This window comes from Brassica rapa, chromosome A01 (assembly GCF_000309985.2).
Source record: "Brassica rapa cultivar Chiifu-401-42 chromosome A01, CAAS_Brap_v3.01, whole genome shotgun sequence".
NCBI lineage: Eukaryota > Viridiplantae > Streptophyta > Magnoliopsida > Brassicales > Brassicaceae > Brassica > Brassica rapa.
Window position 1 is genome coordinate 21,974,810 of NC_024795.2, and position 20,725 is coordinate 21,995,534.

Sequence of the window (20,725 nt, forward strand, 5' to 3'; positions counted from 1 at the left end):
ATAAGTTTTATACTTATACATCTTAATAAAATCGAGCATTTTAGTTATAAGACTTCTTCTACAACATTCTTCATCGTTAACCTCCTGCACTTTTGTGATGGTTCCAATCCTTTTTTTGTCTGAAAAATAAGTTCAAACTGAATAGATATCCTATATTAATGACTTATATATCCTAAACCTCTACACATAAATTGTGGCCAATGAAAAGTCCAAAAATCCAATCTAGAACCAAATCGATATCAACTTTAAACACACCTAATGTCTTCTTATCTTATAAATAACTATTAATAATTTCAACCCGCGTTTTGCGCGGGTTATCACCTAGTTTAAGATATTATAACAGTTAAGTTTATATTTAACGCATGTTGGACATCTTAGATAATGAATAACAACTATGATTTAATAGTAACACACTATGTTAGCTGAAACTAATATGTGATGTTAGACAAATCCTTAGCATTTTCTCTCTAAATAAATTTCTTTCATCTGTTCTTACTTTCTCTCATTTTGGTGGAAGTCAAGATCATCCAATAACATGTGGAAGAGCTCCACTGCAATATTCTCTCTAACGACTCGCTGGTTCACGAGATGCCGGAGTAATCTAATGACAACTAATAACATATGCTTTTTGTTGCAATCGTAAGTTCGTCGTAGCTGCAAAACCAAAATACAACACTATAACTTAGAGCAGTTAATAGTAACTTAATTTGTAACATCTAATAAATCATTTATCAAATAACGATAACTCTTAATACATAAGATAATCATTGATCGGTCACTCACATCTAACATATAGCCAATAATTTTTGATAGATAATAAATCACATATATATTTATATATCATCTATTAATTTGCTTAACAAGTAACATAGTTGTTATATGTTAATCTGGATGTTAATCCAACATAATATAAATGTCATTTTTAAATTTTTTTTTTTTTTTGAAACTGTCATTTTTAAATTGTTGGTTTCACAGCAAGTTATGTTTTAGCCCATTGTCTCTTACTTTACTCGTTTAATTACGTATTTTGAATATAACATTTTGTTTAATGGTATAACCTAAATAATATCTAACTAGGTGATGATTCGCGCCTTGCGCGGGGTGAATAGACTAAAAAAAATTATAAATTTTAATCAATAGATATTGAATCGGTAAAAGCAATAGTGAGATATTATACATGGTTTAGATTTAGGAGTTTAATCTGGTAAAACCGAACCGAAATAGAAAAATGTTTTGAATTTGGTAATACCGAATATACCGAATGAATGTTATTTTTTAAAAATGCGCTATATGGATATGGTTTGGCATATAAATTGATTATACTGATCAAAGCGAATAAAATGAAAATATGTTGTATAATTATATGTAAATTCTATAATATAATTAGTAACATATACATAATTTATTTATTGATATGATCTTCATACTTAAAATTTTTATTTTACTAATTTAATATCTATATTATTAAAGTTGAAGTACACATTGAGATTGTTTGGCAATATTGATAGTAGTTAAAAAAATAATACTGTTTGGAAACATGGATACCAGTAAGTTAAAAAATAATAAAGGGCTTATGCTACTTAAAAAAATTGGAAGTCCATTACATTATATTAAAAAGTAATGGGTCTATGTTACTTGATATATATATATATATATATTCAAATCAAAATAATAATTTAAAATTGATTTATATCAAAAAATCATTCAAAAATATACATATATTCAAAATTTGATTTTTACTAACATATTTTCCAATAACTATTATAAAAATGTTTTCAATATATATAAGAAAAATACAATACAAAGCCCAATTTCAAACACCAACTTAAATTATGGTTTTATATTTCACACTAAATTTTAAAATATTATATATGTGATTATTTATATGATTGTACGTATAAAATATTATTAATTATAAGAAAACTTATTTGATGGTACGTATAAAATACGATTAATTATATGATAACACATATTTTTTAACCTATGATGACACATATAGAATATATATATAATAGTGATTAGGGGTGGGCGTTCGGGTTCGTTTTCGGGTCTTTTTGGGATTTCGTATTCAGTTAAGATCTTTGAGGGTTTGGTTCGGATTTGGATAACCAATTTAAATTAGATAGAGAATTAATAATTATTTATTTATTTTTGGAGCTTTGAGTATTTTTTTAAACTATTTAAGATATTTACGTTTGATTATTTGTATATATTTTTAAGCATTTATGCAAACTTAAAAGTATCATATATATTCTGGATGTTTATATATATATATATATTAAATCTAAAAATAGTTAATATATATAAGTATATAAATCTATTTTGGATACCCAAAATACTTCGGTTCGGATCGGATTAGGTTTCAGCTCTTCAAATACCAAAATTTTGAATAACTCGAATATTTAATCAATTACGGTTCGGATTTAGTACTACTTATTCAGATTGGGATGGTTTGATTCTTCGAATTCGAGTTTTTTGCCCAATCCTAAATAGTGACATAAAAATCAAATAGCATCATATTTTTTTTAAAAATACATCCGCACGGACGTGCGGGTCAAAATCTAGTTTTGTTTTAAGTCAAAAGGTATATTTCATCTTTATCAAATTAAAAAAAACATAATTTTATTTTTTACGCTGACATATATGTACATTAATATTTAGATAGTAATATTATGGATTGCTAAATTTTCTATTCTATAGAAAATATTATTGTTATCAACTTAATATGTTTACTAATTATTTTGAATTCTAAAAGAAAAATAGTCTATTTAAAAACGTAATTATCTTCGTTTTTTATTAAAGCCAATATCTAATTATATAAAGTAAAATTTAGAAATTATAAAAGATAAATATTTTTTTTGAAACAAAATGTTATAAAATATTAAATTTATGGTATTTTGGTATAAAACCAAATAAATCAAACACTGGCTGGATATAAATCGAACCAAGCCAAAGTAAAAATGGTCTTAATATGGTAGCTATTTTTTATAAACTGAAATACCGAAAAACCGAAAAAAACCAAAGAAAACAAACCGACATCCAAATTGAAAACCCCCATATAGATTAGCAGAAGCAACATTTGATTTTTTTTTTTAAGATTTAAAGAATATACAGCATAAGAAAACCATTTTACTGGTCTCTCCACCAGCAGCCGAATACTGCTTCCAAAGTTTTAAGACTTTCACCCTAATCTTCCACAAAGACTTCTTTGGCTTCAAGTTAGAGATGAAATTCATGCCACTCATTTTCTTTGCTAGTTTTAAAATGGTTAGGTTGTAATACCATAGATATTAGGATAGTATGATATCTATACACAACTAATAAAATTTTGACCCAGGAGATTTGAAAAAAATGAATATCCCATTGCAACAAAGGAATGTTGCAAATCCCTAATTGTTCGTACATTTCCATACAATTATAGAAAGTATTATATGCAAGGAGCCAAAATAAAAAAAAATCCATATTAAAAATGATATTTGACTTTAACCTTAACCGGAAAGAATTATATAAATTTCCATATTTAATGTCTATCACCATTTATGTTAATTTCGTAATAAAAAAATCTTGTTGCAAAAGTTAAAAGATTGAAAGAAATTTAATATGTAATTCCTTTTTGAATGTATTTTACAATCACTCGAGATTGCGTTTAAATTTTTTATATACGATATTTTAATTTTACAATATAATCGAGTTTCTATTGCTCAATCCCAAAATAAATGTCACGTATCCCATAAAATACAAAACAAATTAAACAAAATTAATGTCACGTACAAATGTTTATAGAAGAACATAATTATGAATCGTGTCCCTAAAAAATTTCATATATCATTTATGAATCGTAAAGAAAACGATATTTGACTTTAAACTTAACCGGAAAGAATTATATAAATTTCCAAATTAATGTCTGTCAGAATTTATGTTAATTTTGTAATCAAAAAGTATTGCTGCAAAATTTAAGGGATTGCAAGCAATTTAATATGGATTTCATTTTTGAATGTATTTTACAATCACTAAAGAACATGATTATTAACAATATATTATAAAAATATAGATTTTTGTCTTAGCCATCGAAATTTGTTATATAGCCATGATATAAGCTAAGACAAATACACTTAATGTGTGATAACTTCTATAAAATAATACAACATATATATCGAAGAATCCACTAATATTATACTATGAATTTGTAAAATAATGCAGTATACACATCGAAAATACAATAATATTATGCCACACCACATTTGGGAAAGACAACATTTCATAGTTATCAAGGGTATTGTTAATAACCGTCAGCGTACACCATAATTTTAGTAATGTAATCACGATTCATATAGTATTTACAACTATCAATCGATTTTTAGTAATGCAATAAAGTATCATATTGTATATTGCATGAAAAGATCCAAATAATAAATAATGACATTACATGTAATTAGTCTAAGCAAGGAAGGGTTATTTAATAAAAGTTGTGAGAATGATTCTCACGATGACACATAAGTAATGACCTCAACATATTCAAACTCGTGTAAGAATATATATATATATCCCAAATCAAATCAATCGAAAAAACAAGTAATAAATAAACCATGTCCATCATATTCAGACATTGAAATAAATAACAGTACGCGAATTGATGAAAAATCTCAACTTGAAACAAGATCAAGAAAGCTGGTCTTAACAACATCAAGAAATATTGTCTTTAACAACATATCACAAAAAAACAATACTGATAGAGAGAGTTGTGACCTCGTCATAAGGAGGACGATCAGCTAAACCAGGGGGAGGAGGGTGATGATGATGTACAGGAGGGGGATGTGGTGGAGGAGCTGATGATACTGCCGACGGAGGAGGCGGAGCTCCTGTAGGCGGCCACTGCTGGTGGTAAGGGTGGATTCCGGCGTGGACACTCTTAGAGGGAGAGAAACTCTACTGCTATTATATTATTATAGAAGATTTTAGTAGTTGACAATAGTATAAAAGGGCATTTGGTCTAAATAAAAGTTTCAGGCTTAGGCCCATATACATATACAGATATTGTGAGAAAATATGCAACCCTAGGTTTTAAAGGTATTCTTTCTTCTTTCTTCTTTCTTCTTTCTTCTTTCTTCTCTCAACATTCGATCTCTCTCTATGGAAACAGCAAACACAGGCATTTTTTGGTATTTGGATGATTGTCCAATACCAGAAGGTCTCAGTGCTTTGAAGGTGTCACAGAACATGAGATTGGCTCTGTCAAAGTTGAATTATAGTGGTAAGGTGTTTATCCATGCTTATGGCGATTCTCAAAAAATCTTGGAAGACCTAAACCACCCATCAGGTGATTCTCTTCTTTTTCTTTCTTTTATTATACTAGGTGCAAAGCGCTTTCTTCTTCTTTTTTATCACTGATCTTCTAGATCCACTTTATTTAGGAGACCAAACTCTAGACTTTGGCAAAGCATCCATCAGTGCTACTAAGCCAGCACTCGTTGTCAAAGATACACCCAGTAATTTTGATTACCTTGGTACCGCATCCATTTATTCTCCAGATGATGAATCAACACCTCTACTTATGCTCCATCACTCATCAGGTGAATACTGTTAAGACTTTTAAAACAATGGCTTTAAAAAATATTTGGATGTTGCTTTTGTGGTTGTGAATATTTCAACTCTCCTTTGTACGTACAGAACCTCGTCAACATATATGTTGACTTGATCGATGCTTTCAAGCCATTGCGTTGTTAGTTACTACTGGCTTTAGTAAATTTAAGGCTTTGATTGTTTAGGGCTGTTACTTACTGTTAAGACTTTTAAAATAATGGCTTTGGAAAATATTTGGCTCTTGTTTTTGTGGCTGTGAGTAAAAAAAACCATGAATTCAAGCTTTTAGAAACAGCAAAGGAACTTGAAAAGTTGGACTTTGAGTTATTTTAGGAGCTTTGAGTAATTTTAGGAAATCAAAAATCTGATTGGTAAATTTATTGGCTTTAGAAACTTTATATTATTATTGTAAAGCTTTCAAAGTCTCGAAAGTCTAATCCCCAATCAAAGTCTAATTGTAATCTTGATCTCCTTCTTTTCTTTTTTTTTTTCTTTATCTCGCAGGAGATAAAGATGGGATGCTTGGGAGGATTTTAGTGGACTTTATGATATGGGCAGTTGATAATCCTGCACCAGCAAATATTATACTAGTCTTGGGAAGCAACATGTCAAGACGTCAGGAGGAGTTCGAAAATGCTCTTATCGAAGTCAATATGCTACGTTACAACATCCATTTTGCGTATCCTCAAAACGCAACATGCCCCTCTCTTCCTTCTGTTCATATCAAATGGCTTTGGGAAAGTCTATCAAGTGGAGGTAACCCTGAGGAGGAGGAGGAGGAGGAGGAGGAGGAGGAGGAGGAGGAGGAGGAGGAGGAGGAGGAGGAGGAGGAGGAGGAGGAAGAGGAGGAAGAGGAGGAGAAGAAGAATGAGGATTAGTTTATTTAGTCTTGTTTGAGTGTAATATCTCAGTTTACTCAGCCTTGTCTTTTTATATGTGATGAAATGATGAAACTGCCAACTTGCTTGAAAAACCTGTCTTCGTCCATTATAATCATCACAAGAAACATGTCTTGGTCCATTATAATATAAAATCTTAATATTCATTATTGATCGGGTCTTTGAAAATTTTATATTAACGTTTTCTTTTGGTAACGTCTCTAGATGGTCAGCAAAAATTGCAAGGAAGAACGGATAATGAGATCAAGAACGTATGGCACACTCACTTTAAGAAAAGACTCGAAGAGTATATCTGTCATGCTCAACAATAACTAAAACCCCTTTGTTACCAATTTTGGTTCTGTAGATGTTATTGAAAACTATAGGTGAAGAACAACCATTATAACAGTGAACTACTTGGAACATGTCGGTAGTGCTCTAAGTGAACATGCTTCTTTTGAATCAAATTTCTTACACAGCATTCTCTGTGTTGTTGTTGTTGTCAAATAGGAGTGTTTTATTGTATATGAAGACTCTAGAGAGAGCTCACATGCCAAAACACTTGCGGGAGAGAATTAAGCTACCTAGAAACTATGAGAAGGCACCTGAACTCATTGATAAACACTTGTAGAGACCTGAGATTAATCCCTCCCTCTTCTAGCTTCTCTTTCAGTTATTCTGATCTATCACGATCAACTTCCCTTTCAGGTGTACTGGCCCATGTTGTTGAAGTACATGGTTAAACAAAGACTAACCAAAATGACTCAGATGCTTATTCGTATGAGAATACTTTCTCTCAAAACAAGGTCATTTTATTTTGTTGTTCTTGGTTTGTTTGGTATGCTATTTGATTTACAACATGTCTTAGTTTTTCTTCGTGTTCTGATTTGTTTACTTGGTGCTTTTGTTTTTGGAATCACAGGGAGAAGGTAATGTCGTCTATGCCTATGAGGGATATGAAGAGAGAGTTGAGAAGAGAGGAAAAGACTAAAATAGCAGCAGTGTTGGATAAGGTCACACTTTGTTATTCTCGGGTTTTGTTTGTATGCCTCTTTTAAGCTCTTAGATTCTCATGATAGTGTTGTTTCTTTTGTTAACAGGCCATTGAAACCTTGAAAAGTGTTTACTACCCTGATATACCTAATTCCCTTGAAAAGAATGTTGAAGTTGAAGAGGAAGAGGAGGAGGAGGAGGAGGTGCTATTGTTTTTTTTTTTTCTAAGCAGTCCATCAAACATTTTGAGGCATTTGGTTTGGTAGTTGTGCTTGTCAAAATTAATATACTAAAAATTGTATACTATAATGTTCTTGAATTGCTGTTTTTGCATCAAGAACTGGCATATTCAAGCAAGTTGAAACTCAGAACCGTGTCAGAGAGAGTGTCTTCTTTGTCTGCCTCACCTGTTTAGTTGCTTTTTATTGAGTATGACACTGTTTCTACAATATCAAATCTGAAAAGCTGAACAATCTTTGCTTTGTTTCAGACTTTGTACTGTGGTTATTTGTATATTCAAAACACACATTAATAAATATCAAATACATTTTATCTGCACAAATGATTTTGTTTGTGACCCGAAAGCTGACCCGATGAATTGGAGCTACCCACTTCCATTCAACTAACCAATAGTCTCTCGATCAACATTGAAATAAATAACAGCACGCGAATTGAAGAAAAATCTCAACTTGAAACAAGATCAAGAAAGCTTGTCTTAACAACATATCACAAAAACTACCAAAACAAAGATAGAAAGAGAGAGTTGTGACCTCGTCATAAGGAGGACGATCAGCTAAACCAGGGGGAGGAGGGTGATGATGATGTACAGGAGGGGGATGTGGTGGAGGAGCTGATGATACTGCCGACGGAGGAGGCGGAGCTCCTGTAGGCGGTCACTGCTGGTGGTAAGGGTGGATTCCGGCGTGGACACTCTTAGAGGGAGAGAAACTCTACTGCTATTATATTATTATAGAAGATTTTAGTAGTTGACAATAATATCAAAAGGGCGTTTGGTCTAAATAAAAGTTTTAGGTTTAGGCCCATATACATATACAAATACAGTGAGAGGATATGCAACCCTAAACTTAAAAGATATTCTTCTTTCCTCCCACCTCTTTCCTCTTTCTTCTTTTCTTTTTCTTCTTTCTTCTTTTTTCTTTGGACGCCGCAACATACGATCTCTCTATGGAAACAGCAAACACAAACACAGGCATTTTCTGGTATGTGGATGATTGTCCAATACCAGAAGGTCTCAGTGTTTTGAAGGTGTCACAGAACATGAAATTGGCTCTGTCAAAGTTGAATTATAGTGGTAAGGTGTTTATCCATGCTTATGGTGATTCTCAAAAAATCTTGGAAGACATAAACAACCCATCAGGTGATTCTCTTTTTTTTCTTTGTTTTATTATACTAGGTATGTGCAAAGCGCTTTCTTCTTCTTTTTATCACTGATCTAGATCCACTTTATTTAGGAGACGAAACTCTAGACTTTGGCAAAGCATCCATCAGTGCTACTAAGCCAGCACTGGTTGTCAAAGATACACCCGGTAATTTTGATTACCATGGTACCGCATCCATTTATTCTCCAGATGATGAATCAACACCTCTACTTATGCTCCATCACTCATCAGGTGAATATTTCAACTCTCGGTTTTGATTGTTTAGGGCTGTTACTGTTAAGACTTTTAAAATAATGGCTTTAGAAAATATTTGGATGTTGCTTTTGTGGCTGTGAATATTTCAACTCTCCTTAGTACGTACAGAACCTCGTCAACATATATGTTGACTTGATCGATGCTTTCAAGCCATTGCGTTGTTAGTTACTACTGGTTTTAGTAAATTTAAGGCTTTGATTGTTTAGGGCTGTTACTTACTGTTAAGACTTTTAAAATAATGGCTTTGGAAAATATTTGGCTGTTGTTTTTGTGGCTGAGAGTAAAAAGCCATGAATTCAAGCTTTTAGAAACAGCAAAGGAACTTGAGAAGTTGGACTTTGAGTTATTTTAGGAGCTTTGAGTAATTTTAGGAAAGCAAAAATCTGATTGGTAAATTTATTGGCTTTAGAAACTTTATATTATTATTGTAAAGCTTTCAAAGTCTCGAAAGTCTAATCCCCAATCAAAGTCTAATTGTAATCTTGATCTCTTTTTCTTTTCTTTTTTTTCTTTATCTCGCAGGAGATAAAGATGGGATGCTTGGGAGGATTTTAGTGGACTTTATGATATGGGCAATTGATAATCCTGCACCAGCAAATATTATACTAGTCTTGGGAAGCAACATGTCAAGACGTCAGAAGGAGTTCGAAAATGCTCTTCTCCAAGTTAATATGCTACGTTACAACATCCATTTTGCGTATCCTCAAAACGCAACATGCCCCTCTCTTCCTTCTGTTCATATCAAATGGCTTTGGGAAAGTCTATCAAGTGGAGGTAACCCTGAGGAGGAGGAGGAGGAGGAGGAAGAGGAGGAAGAGGAGGAAGAGGAGGAGGAGAAGAATGAGGATTAGTTTATTTAGTCTTGTTTGAGTGTAATATCTCAGTTTACTCAGCCTTGTTTTTTTATATGTGATGAAATGATGAAACTGCCAACTTGCTTGAAAAACCTGTCTTCGTCCATTATAATCATCACAAGAAACATGTCTTGGTCCATTATAATATAAAATCTTAATATACATTATTGATCGGGTCTTTGAAAATTTTATATTAACGTTTAATTTCTTTTGGTAACGTCTCTAGATGGTCAGCAAAAATTGCTAGGAAGAACGGATAATGAGATCAAGAACGTATGGCACACTCACTTTAAGAAAAGACTCGAAGAGTATCTGTCATGCTCAACAATAACTAAACCCCCTTTGTTACCAATTTTGCTTCTGTAGATGTTATTGAAAACTATAGGTTAAGAACAACCATTATAACAGTGAACTACTTGGAACATGTCGGTAGTGCTCTAAGTGAACATGCTTCTTTTGAATCAAATTTCTTACACAGCATTCTCTGTGTTGTTGTTGTTGTCAAATAGGAGTGTTTTATTGTATATGAAGACTCTAGAGAGAGCTCACATGCCAAAACACTTGCGGGAGAGAATTAAGCTACCTAGAAACTATGAGAAGGCACCTAAACTCATTGATAAACACTTGTAGAGACCTGATATTAATCCCTCTCTCTTCTAGCTTCTCTTTCAGTTATTCTGATCTATCACGATCAACTTCCCTTTCAGGTGTACTGGCCCATGTTGTTGAAGTACATGGTTAAACAAAGACTAACCAAAATGACTCAGATGCTTATTCGTATGAGAATACTTTCTCTCAAAACAAGGTCGATTTATTTTGTTGTTCTTGGTTTGTTTGATATGCTATTTGATTTACAACATGTCTTAGTTTTTCTTCGTGTTCTGATTTGTTTACTTGGTGCTTTTGTTTTTGGAATCATAGGGAGAAGGTAATGTCGTCTATGCCTATGAGGGATATGAAGAGAGAGTTGAGAAGAGAGGAAAAGACTAAAATAGCAGCGGTGTTGGATAAGGTCACACTTTGTTATTCTCGGGTTTTGTTTGTATGCCTCTTTTAAGCTCTTAGATTCTCATGATAGTGTTGTTTCTTTTGTTAACAGGCCATTGAAACCTTGAAAAGTGTTTACTACCCTGATATACCTAATTCCCTTGAAAAGAATGTTGAAGTTGAAGAGGAAGAGGAGGAGGAGGTGCTATTGTTTTTTTTTTCTAAGCAGTCCATCAAACATTTTGAGGCATTTGGTTTGGTAGTTTTGCTTGTCAAAATTAATATACTAAAAATTGTATACTATAATGTTCTTGAATTGCTGTTTTTGCATCAAGAACCATGATTGGCATATTCAAGCAAGTTGAAACTCAGAACCGTGTCAGAGAGAGTGTCTTCTTTGTCTGCCTCACCTGTTTAGTTGCTTTTTATCGAGTATGACACTGTTTCTACAATATCAAATCTGAAAAGCTGAACAATCTTTGCTTTGTTTCAGACTTTGTTCTGTGGTTATTTGTATATTCAAAACACACATTAATAAATATCAAATACATTTTATCTGCACAAATGCTTTTGTTTTTGTTACCAATTATAACAATTTAACTGTCGGGGAATGAAAAACGTAACCACATACTCTTGTAAAAAGCATTATAGAGAAAAAGGTAACGTAGGAGTAGGAGGAAATGAAGATTAAAGAATGAAGCAGCCACATCGTTTTGCTTCTTTCGGACGTTCGAACCATTGATCCCATGTCGAGTTCACAGCCCCTGTTGTTCTGCAAGTAGTCACCAAACCATAGCAAATGATCCCAAAGTCCATAAAAAAAGGAAGGAAAGAAGAGGCAAAGACAGAAGTAGAATTACTGGGGAAGAAGAGGATCTGGTTTGCTGTCAACATTGTTTAAGAACCTAAGAACATCCAGTGAACTGGATAGAAGATGATGCAGAAGTTTGTTCTTTATTCTTTGCAAGAGGCTGATGCCATTGTCCATCTTTTCAAGCTGCTCTAGCTCTTCCTGAATATTAATAAACATGGAACAAGTATTATATACCTTGTAAACATTTTACGAGAGAGTCAAATACCAGTACTCGATTTCACAATTGTCCAAACAGCTACTTGGTTGGACAAAGGACCAAGATATCAGCTAAAGTACATGGAAGACTCTCTGATATTTACAAGTTTAATCTCACTCCTCATCATTCTTTAACATTCATATAATTAACAGAAGCATGTTAGAATCTACTCTCTCTCTCTCACACGGGTAACATTTTAGCAATCAACAAAACTCTCGCCAAGGAGACTGTTCTTCACTACATTTCCTAAAGTGAAATTGCTCATTTTTAATTAAAGCCCTTCTTCTACTATCTCCAAGCTAATAAAACCCACATAAGTTTAGAAGGTATATAACAAACTATGTCTTTCTCAACATATCACATAAAACAAACAGTACAAGAGTTTGCGTTAAAGCCTGAGATATCAATCAAGCCTTTCGGGAATAAATCATAAAGGTTTTGAGACTACTAACTAACTAACTAACTAACTAACTAACTAACTCATTGAAAGCAAACTCACAATAGCAAACTACTAGAAAGTCAATGCTTATTATCTTCTTCATCCATTCGTAGAATCTCAACTGAGATCAACACCTTTTGCTATTGCTTCCCAATTGGTGTCGTCAAACTTTCAAATGATCAAATCATTGGAAAGAGCACAAAAGATTGATCCCAATACAGGATAAAATATCAGACAGATATAACAACACCGCTTACAAGGGTCTTTTAAATTTAAAGAGGAGCTTCTTGTTGGAGCCTATTGAGTTCGGCATGGACCCTGTGTTTGCGTCTAGTGTCAACAACCAGCCCCGAAAGCTGACCCGATGAATTGGAGCTACCCACTTCCATTCAACTAACCAATAGTCTCTCGATCAACCCAAAATTTTACAAATGAAAGAGACGAAAGACAAGTTTTTTTCGAAGAAGGCTGCGACAATCTCTATGGCCTCTTTCAAGTTAATTTGCTTATTTAGCCTTATTTAGCCTTAATGAAATGAATATAAAAAAAATAAAAAAATAAGGATAATTTGTCAAAACGGAAACGAGCTTGAGACCGCCAGACCTCCTCTCCCTCGAGACCGCCGGACCTCCTCTCCCTCGACCGCCGGACCTCCTCGTCGCTGCTCCGCCGTCTCGAACCATATGCTCCGTCATCTTTTCTCATCACCGTCGAGCTCATCCTCATCGTCTTTGTGTCGTCACGTTCAATGGGCCGGTGTACACCATCGAGCTTATCAATCTTCCCAGAAACGATTGATTCATGTTGGTCAGGAAGAAGCTTAGATCGAGAACAAACAAATCGAACGAATCAAGCGGCGATTATTCGGAGATTACTCGGAGAGTAATTACAGCCTTTTTTGTTACTTCTCACGCATATATTTTATAGAATGTAACAGATATCCAAAGGATTTGTGTTGTCATTGTGGTTAAGTTGTTTCTGAGTAATTTTGTGTCATAGGTTCGAATCTTAGGATGGCATTTTAATAATTTATTTATTGTTTTAATGCAGCGTAAAAATTTATTTGAGGACTCATCTTCCTTCTTAGACTTCCCGTAACCCTAATACGCAGCAACTCAACATTTTTTTTTTTTAATTTTCTTGAGTTTTAATCAAACAAAACCAAAGATCCTTTAAAAACACACACAGAATTTGCAACAAAACTCAGTTTCAACTCAACCCTAGTTTGTTTCATGATCTAGTCGCTATAGAAAAGCTCCGATTTTATCTCCGTTCAGGTCATCTCGCCACGCTCCGTCACCGCCGTGCGTAAACTCTCGGCCGATTTCACGGTTAACTCGCCGCGTTTTCGGCACGGTGAAAACCTAAGTTTCGATAAAAAAAAACTTTATTTTTTGTGTTCAGCAAGCAACCAAGCAAAAAAAAAAAAAAAAATGTTTCCCTTCGCCCGTAAGATCTCACCCTAAGAATTACTTGTTTTCCTTTGTCCAAGAAACACAATAAAACCTTCCGTTGATTGTTTTCGTTTTGCAGGTGCACCGACAGTCGTGTTGTGGGACACTTTTGATTGCCCCATCATCCCCGATGATGATTTCACTGAAGTTTTTCTGATCACTAAATCGGCTCTTGAAGAAAAGGGTATTATTACTGGTGTTTATGGTAGCGTCGAATTCAGGGCTTTCGTTGGCGACATGAACGAGTGTCCGGGATTTCCTGTTTTTTGGATAGACAAAGGTGAATTTATCTTTGGCCCTCTTTCTTTCTTCTTGTTTCTGTGTGTATCTATTGATTACATTTATTATATGCAACAGCTAAGGGCAAAGATGATAGACTTTGGAGCATCATTACATTCTTACTTGCTCAGGCGAATTATTATTCATCAAGTACAACATTCTTGAATTTGTTGCTAGTCGTGGGAGATATATCTGAGCACGAGGAGTTTCAGCGGACTATTCGCTTATTAAATTCCAGAAGAAAATTCAATGTTCTTCTAGCACAGCCTCCTCCTCAAAATGCAAGCTCATCATTAGGAGAGGAGCTTTTTGACAAAGACTGGCTCCGCTCCCGTCTTGCAGCTGGAGAACAACTTATCAACAAGTTGGGCATAGGGAAAACCTTTGAACCACCTTTGAAACATATTCCTTCTCATCAGGTTGCTCTTACTTCTCATCAGGTTGCTCTTCCTTCTCACCAGGTTGCTACTAAGTTGTCATTTGCAAAGCCATTATGCCTTAGTAAACATATGGGTAAGAATAAGATCTCTTGCTTGTCTTTATTATTATTATTTTTGCTGATTTTTGAATGGAATGGATCATTTTCTCTCGCAGCCGAGAGAGCAAGAACATGCGTCTTCTGGGACACTGTGGCTTACCCACTCCCTGCTGGTCTCCATTCCGATGATGTTTTGCAAAACATTGAAGATGCTCTTTCTGAAAGGGGTTATTCTGGCCGTGTCTCAATCACGGCTTTTCTCGATGATCACCCCTCCCCCCCAGGCTTTACTGGATGTTACGTCTTTTACCTAAATGATGGTGAGCTCTCTCTTGTTTTTTTTTCTTTCTCTAATTAATTTACTATTTTTGTTTGATCTTAGTTTTACATCTAATGTATGAATGGTCTCAGGAGAGAGAGATGCGCGCCATTGGCAGATTGCACTGCACTTGCTTGCTGCTGCTCGTCGCACTAGGATTGAGCCATTAAATCATATGCTACTCATGGGAGACATCTCAGGACACATTGAGCTCTTAAGGACTATCTACTTGTTGAATTTGAGATTTTCCTACAATGTTATCTTAACACAGCCTCCTCCTGAAAACGCATCATCAGGAGAGCCACTTGGTAAGGACTGGCTCTGCTCAAGCCTCTCAGCTGGAGACAAACTTCTCAGCCAAATCGAACAAAATTTAATCATGAGCACAGTTGTACAACCTTTGACTCCTTGGCAGGTACTTGCTCTTGCTGTTTGTAATCATGATTGCTGGCTTTTGTTGTTGTACATCCTGTCATCTCCCTCCGATCTATATGCCTCAGGAGCGATACAAAGCTGCAACCACGGTCGTGTTCTGGGACCTTGTGGATTGCCCAGTACCTGTTGGCCGCACTGCTGTTGTGGCTTCACAGATCATTAGATCGGCCTTTGAAAAAATGGGTTATCGTGGCACTGTTACCATCCATGCTTTTGGCGAAGTGAGTAATCTGGATCCGCTTGTTTCAGAACTAAGAGATGTGGAGTGTTATGATGAAAACACACCCTCAGGTGTATTCCTTGAAGATATGAATCCATCCGGAATCGTGTTTCATCACACACCCACAGGTGAATTCCTTAGGCTCTCATACCACTCTCACTCTTTCTCTCTTTTTCACTTATATGTCTTCTTTATCTGCGGTTTATGTGTATATGTATTGTTTCAGCACATAAAGACGCTAGACGTGAGATGATGCGTGGTGAATTAGGCGTCTGGGCACTTGCTAATCATGCTCCAACAAATGTGATGGCTATCTTACGAGACACCTCTGAAGACAAGATCTTTACCGGTTATCTTGACGTATTGAGATCGATAAATTATAACGTTGTCATAGCACAGCCTCAGAACGTGTTAGGCCAGCTTTTCGATTTGGAATGGCTTTGCTCAAGACTTGGAGACAGATTTCTCCCTCGAACGAGAAATTCAGCCTCCTAGCTATGATAGATACCGATTTCGTTAGCTTTTCCATGCAGAATGTCTCTCAAGACTTGAAGAAGTTCGACCTTCTACTTACCCTCCAAATTATTTTTTTTGTTTGTTCGGCTTGTTTTCTAAAGTGTTTTGTTTGGTTAGCCAAAAAAACTCGTTCTGTAATACTCCCTGTTCCGAACTACGCTAGGCGTTAGTCGGGCGGTGATTCCGAACCTAGCGAATTATCAAAAAATCGGGGATTAAGCGGAGTATGCGCAGGACCTAGTTTTTAAATATTTTAATTATATAATACGTATATATATTAAATACATGAAGTGTTACCAACGGGTTCGAGTCCTATTAAGGTCATTTACATTCAATTTTTAATATTTTTTGTTTAATGAGTACGAAATGACAATTTTATCTTTATCTTCAACCGTTTTTCTACGATTTATAGAACTTCAATGTCGTTTTTCATTATTTTTTCCACGATTTCAGAGCTTTTGCAAGTGATTCTTGTGGGTTTCTAGAAATATGATAGATCTATAACCTAATCTATGATTCAGAACCCAAAATTTTGATCTTTGGTGTGAGTTTTCCTTTCACCGCCTAAACCTACTGATTTCACCTCTACGCCACGGTGACCTTCCGATGACCCTTTCATCCGGCGAGTTCTCGGCCAGGCAAGCACGTTTTCGAACTAAGGTAATATTTGTCTTCCTTTTGCACAAGGTTTGCAAGTTTTTGCTTGAGCGTTTGTTCGAAACCTTTCATTATTTTGGTGGATTAATTTGTGGAGGTTAAGAGTAACACTAGTTGACATAGACTACATGTCACGTCTAGGAATCGCTTAAAATTATTGTTAACATTTTGTTAATTGTTATTTTCTTTTTGAACAAACAATTGTTTATCTAATGGAGGCCTCCAACAAGGGAGAATAAGCCCAAGATATTTAATGAATTAAATTTGAACCCGTCACAATAAACTTTATTTTAAATACAAGTAAATATAATAAAATTGCTAGGAATAACTCACTTTTCTTACTAACCCATATACTAGAAATTATATGATGATTTAATATTGTGTTACCCAGTGTATATTGTAAGAACTATTAATATATATATATATATATATAAAGCTGATTTATTTTGAATGAAACACAATTTGTAAAATAAACAAAATGTAACAGATGTATTTTGACTACTTGCACAAAAGTACTATAGTAGTTGTAGCCACACTAAACTGGTGTTTGGAAATCATAGTTTGATTTCTTGTCCTTCGTGCTATCTTAATGATTGTTTTGATTATATTCAATATAGTCCACATATAGAAGAGACAATTTGCATAACTTCCAAAAGCTTGCCCCTCCTTGACTTGAAACCAATGTTTCTGAACCCGATTTTGACACTGATCCGAAAAATTTACCTTTTCACTAGATTATTGAATAGATCATAGATGAACCATAGATTAATAAATTAATTAATTTTAATATAATTACTAAATTTGACCGGCGCTTTTAAACCACGGGATTTAGTTACTTACAAAATTCAATCAAAAATCGATATAAAAATTTGTTAAATAGAGGATGATGTGTTTTGAAATACATTTAATCTAATAAGATGTTTATTTGTGGTACCGGATGTGTATATTTGTAAATAGTTATATTGTTAAGTATCGAAATGTAGTTTAATGTATTGATGATTATTCGATTGCATATTATAGAATTTTTTTTATCATAGGTTATTAGCTTAAGTGAAAAAGACTTTGACCATTGTGTTAGAGTTCACCAGTTCGAGTGACCATTGAGATGAAACAAAAAATATATATTGTAGTTTCGGATCTATGGTGCTTAAAACTTCGGTTCAGAACCTTATGATATTAAAATAAAAAGAATTCTTTCATATTTTCGAAACTAATATAATCAAGAGGTCAATTTATTCAAATATTATAATATCTTCTGGTTGATAAAAAAAATAGATTATCTTCTTGTATCACAATAAAATTAAATTTATACAAATATATGTTAACCCAAAAATCGGTTCAACAACCTTATATCTTTATTGTTTCTCAGGTAAAGCCATGAACTATGATTTTTAAAAAAAAAAAGATTATATTTTAATTGTATTGATTTAAATATTCGGTGAAAATAACCCGTAAAAATATAATCATAAGAATGTCGGCTATGATTTGATCTACTATGTAAAATATAATCAAGTAATATAAATATTAATTATATTATATATATATATATTTTTTTTTACCTGATAATAGACTTTGATCAACTCTAATTTTCAAATTTTAACAGAATTTATTTTTAAATTAATTATATTCTTATTTTTATAATTTTTTTTTTAAACTATTCTATTATATATTGGTTTGATAAATAAAATTGTTATTTTTAGGTTGGTAGAATTGCTTGTGTTTTTTTAATCTGTTTCTAACATTTACCCAAACATTGCTATATGTTTTTGTATAGAAATGGTATCAAAATATATGATAGTATAATATAGGGTTTGAAAATAATATTCTTACCCAAGAAACTGATCTAGAACTGATCCAAAAATTAGGATACCAAACCTGAATGGCCGACCTAACCCGAACATGTCCAACTTTAAACCCCCAATCATATAGAATTCGATCCGCACCGAAAACCAATGAATATATACGAACATATTCAAGCATATATATATATATATATATATATATTAGTTATAATTATATTTATAATAATATTAATGCCTAAAATAAAAATTATTAATCAAATAAATTAGTTATTTTAGGAATTTATGGATAAAAATGAATGCTCTGGATACAAAATATCCATATCAAATTGTATCCATGGTTACTTGGGATAAAAATAATCGATCTGAATAATATCAACATGTAATTTTGGGTAAGTTTGGGAAATTTAGATATAAGATACCTGAATTAAATTGAGTATTTTGGTTATTTCAGTTAAAAATCAAACTTACCTGGAATTCCGAGAACCCAACTTGATTTTTGTAAGATCTGAATGAGTCCTATTTAAATATTTAATTAAAATCATAGGTTCAAAACCTGAAAATCGATATCAGAAAGGCTTCTATTCATATCCGAAAGCTTACTCGAAAAACCATGCATAGCCTAATACTTATATAATCTGGAAAAGACTTATGTTGTTAGATTGTCTTTGGTTTCTAAAATATATCTTTATGGATAAGGATGATTTGGTTTCCAAGTAAAAAATTATGGCTCATGATTATTATTGTCCTTTTTTTTTGTCATCAGCATAAACAGACTTCTAGACTCTCCAAACAAACCGGTAACTCGATATTATTGTCTCTATTCAAATGAAAATGATGTTTCATAGTATTAATTGTGAGTCCATTCAAATGAAAAACCCAATTTCTCTTCGAACTATTGGTTTACTTTGTAATGATTGATGTCATACATGTGTAAATCATCATCGTAGTTTTCTCCTAAAGAGATAAATAAGCAAAAATGTCTGACATTTTTTAAAATCATCCTTTTGCTTTTTACATTCAACCAAATCAAAAATCTATAATCACTACCAATAAAAACAACAAGATAATGGGGGACTCTCCACACTGTAGTAATCTTTCAACACCTTCAGGGAGAACGAAGTGATTATTGTTCAAGAAAAAAATGAACTCAGAAAGAAAAATAAAACTACCAAAGATGTCTTTGTTGTGTTTGTAACTACTTAATCAGCTTGTTCTACCTCCTTCTGAGATGAGGTTCTCTTTGTCTCCATTATTCTTTCTTCTCTTTTCTTGCTATCTCTTTCATCTCTTCCTGATACTTTGCTTATATCTCCTCCAGTTCCTCTCTTAACCTCTCCTCTTCCTCCGAACTCACTGGTTCGTTGCCTCCTCTGCTTCTTGATTGGAGTTCTCGTTTTCTCCTTTAGTGGCATCGACACACTACTTATCTTCTTCTTCTGACTGTGGGCAATTGTGGGTAATCAGGTTGAAACCCAAGACAAGGCTCAAAGTAAAGGAACATTTGATACCTAATCATGCCCTTGCCATGGGTATCCCAAGATCTGCCTCAGTATCATTTATAACCTTGAAGCATTGAAGGCATTCCTGAATAAACAATGCACAAGTATCCCCAAGCTGAACTATCCGAGGTTGTGTCAGAGAAACAAAATAATCTATAAAAACATCTTTTGTTCAGACAACTATGCCAACACTGAATTGAAAACTAACTCACCAATATGGCTTGAATCATCCTTGAAATTAGAAAGCTTCAGAATCTAGTCTCCTTCCCTTATAAGCCGGTGAATCACATTAGTGTTTTCAGTGTAACCTATTTAAGCAAAAACTATATTGATCGATCATTTTCAGTAAGATCAACTTAAAAAACAATCAGCATGCTCATACTCAAAAGATTCTGCAATTGTAGACGTAGAGCATAAATTAGATAGAAAGAGGAAAAAAAAAGAAATGGAAAAAAGGAAACAAGAGAGAAATCCAAGGCTGAGAATCTATCCCTAGAGATCCAATGGCTGAGAATCTATTCTCACGGTCATATCTACTAATAATAGCAATCCCAATTAATTCCAAAGGTTGTTATTCTCACTTATGTTGAAAGGTTGTGTTTTTTCAACA

The 20,725-nt window shown here is 33.6% G+C and overlaps 2 protein-coding genes, 1 long non-coding RNA gene and 1 other non-coding gene across 6 annotated transcripts; 2 read left to right on the forward strand and 2 right to left on the reverse strand.

Annotated features, from left to right (window-relative positions):
• The first annotated feature begins 2,449 nt into the window (after positions 1–2,449).
• LOC103835135 (X-linked retinitis pigmentosa GTPase regulator-interacting protein 1) lies at positions 2,450–10,138 on the forward strand. 3 transcript variants are annotated; one of them, XM_033274551.1, is made up of 5 exons: positions 4,534–5,317; positions 5,412–5,570; positions 6,085–8,829; positions 8,924–9,082; positions 9,629–10,138. In XM_033274551.1, the coding sequence occupies exons 3-5, from the start codon at positions 8,637–8,639 to the stop codon at positions 9,955–9,957; spliced, it is 681 nt and encodes a 226-aa protein (XP_033130442.1). In that variant the 5' UTR covers positions 4,534–5,317; positions 5,412–5,570; positions 6,085–8,636; the 3' UTR covers positions 9,958–10,138. The 3 variants fall into 3 exon arrangements, with proteins under 3 accessions (XP_009109506.2, XP_009109514.1, XP_033130442.1); XM_009111258.3 differs by lacking the exons at positions 8,924–9,082; positions 9,629–10,138 and having other exon boundaries at positions 2,450–5,317; positions 6,085–6,639; XM_009111266.3 differs by lacking the exons at positions 5,412–5,570; positions 6,085–8,829 and having other exon boundaries at positions 2,467–5,317.
• Positions 10,139–11,009: 871 nt separating this feature from the next.
• On the reverse strand, positions 11,010–12,716 carry LOC103835161. The gene is made up of 2 exons (XR_004449090.1): positions 11,808–12,716; positions 11,010–11,719 (listed from the first exon to the last, which is right to left on the reverse strand). It is a non-coding gene; the product is annotated as an uncharacterized LOC103835161 (transcript).
• An 836-nt stretch (positions 12,717–13,552) lies between these two features.
• Positions 13,553–16,878, forward strand: LOC117126487. The gene is made up of 8 exons (XM_033274546.1): positions 13,553–13,905; positions 13,990–14,190; positions 14,268–14,702; positions 14,784–14,987; positions 15,079–15,401; positions 15,487–15,769; positions 15,868–16,291; positions 16,818–16,878. Exons 1-7 carry the CDS (start codon positions 13,890–13,892, stop codon positions 16,134–16,136), a joined length of 1,731 nt encoding a protein of 576 aa, XP_033130437.1. The 5' UTR covers positions 13,553–13,889; the 3' UTR covers positions 16,137–16,291; positions 16,818–16,878.
• A 2,845-nt stretch (positions 16,879–19,723) lies between these two features.
• LOC117127663 lies at positions 19,724–20,470 on the reverse strand. Its single transcript, XR_004450680.1, has 2 exons — positions 20,125–20,470; positions 19,724–20,056 (listed from the first exon to the last, which is right to left on the reverse strand). It is a non-coding gene; the product is annotated as an uncharacterized LOC117127663 (long non-coding RNA).
• Positions 20,471–20,725: the final 255 nt, after the last annotated feature.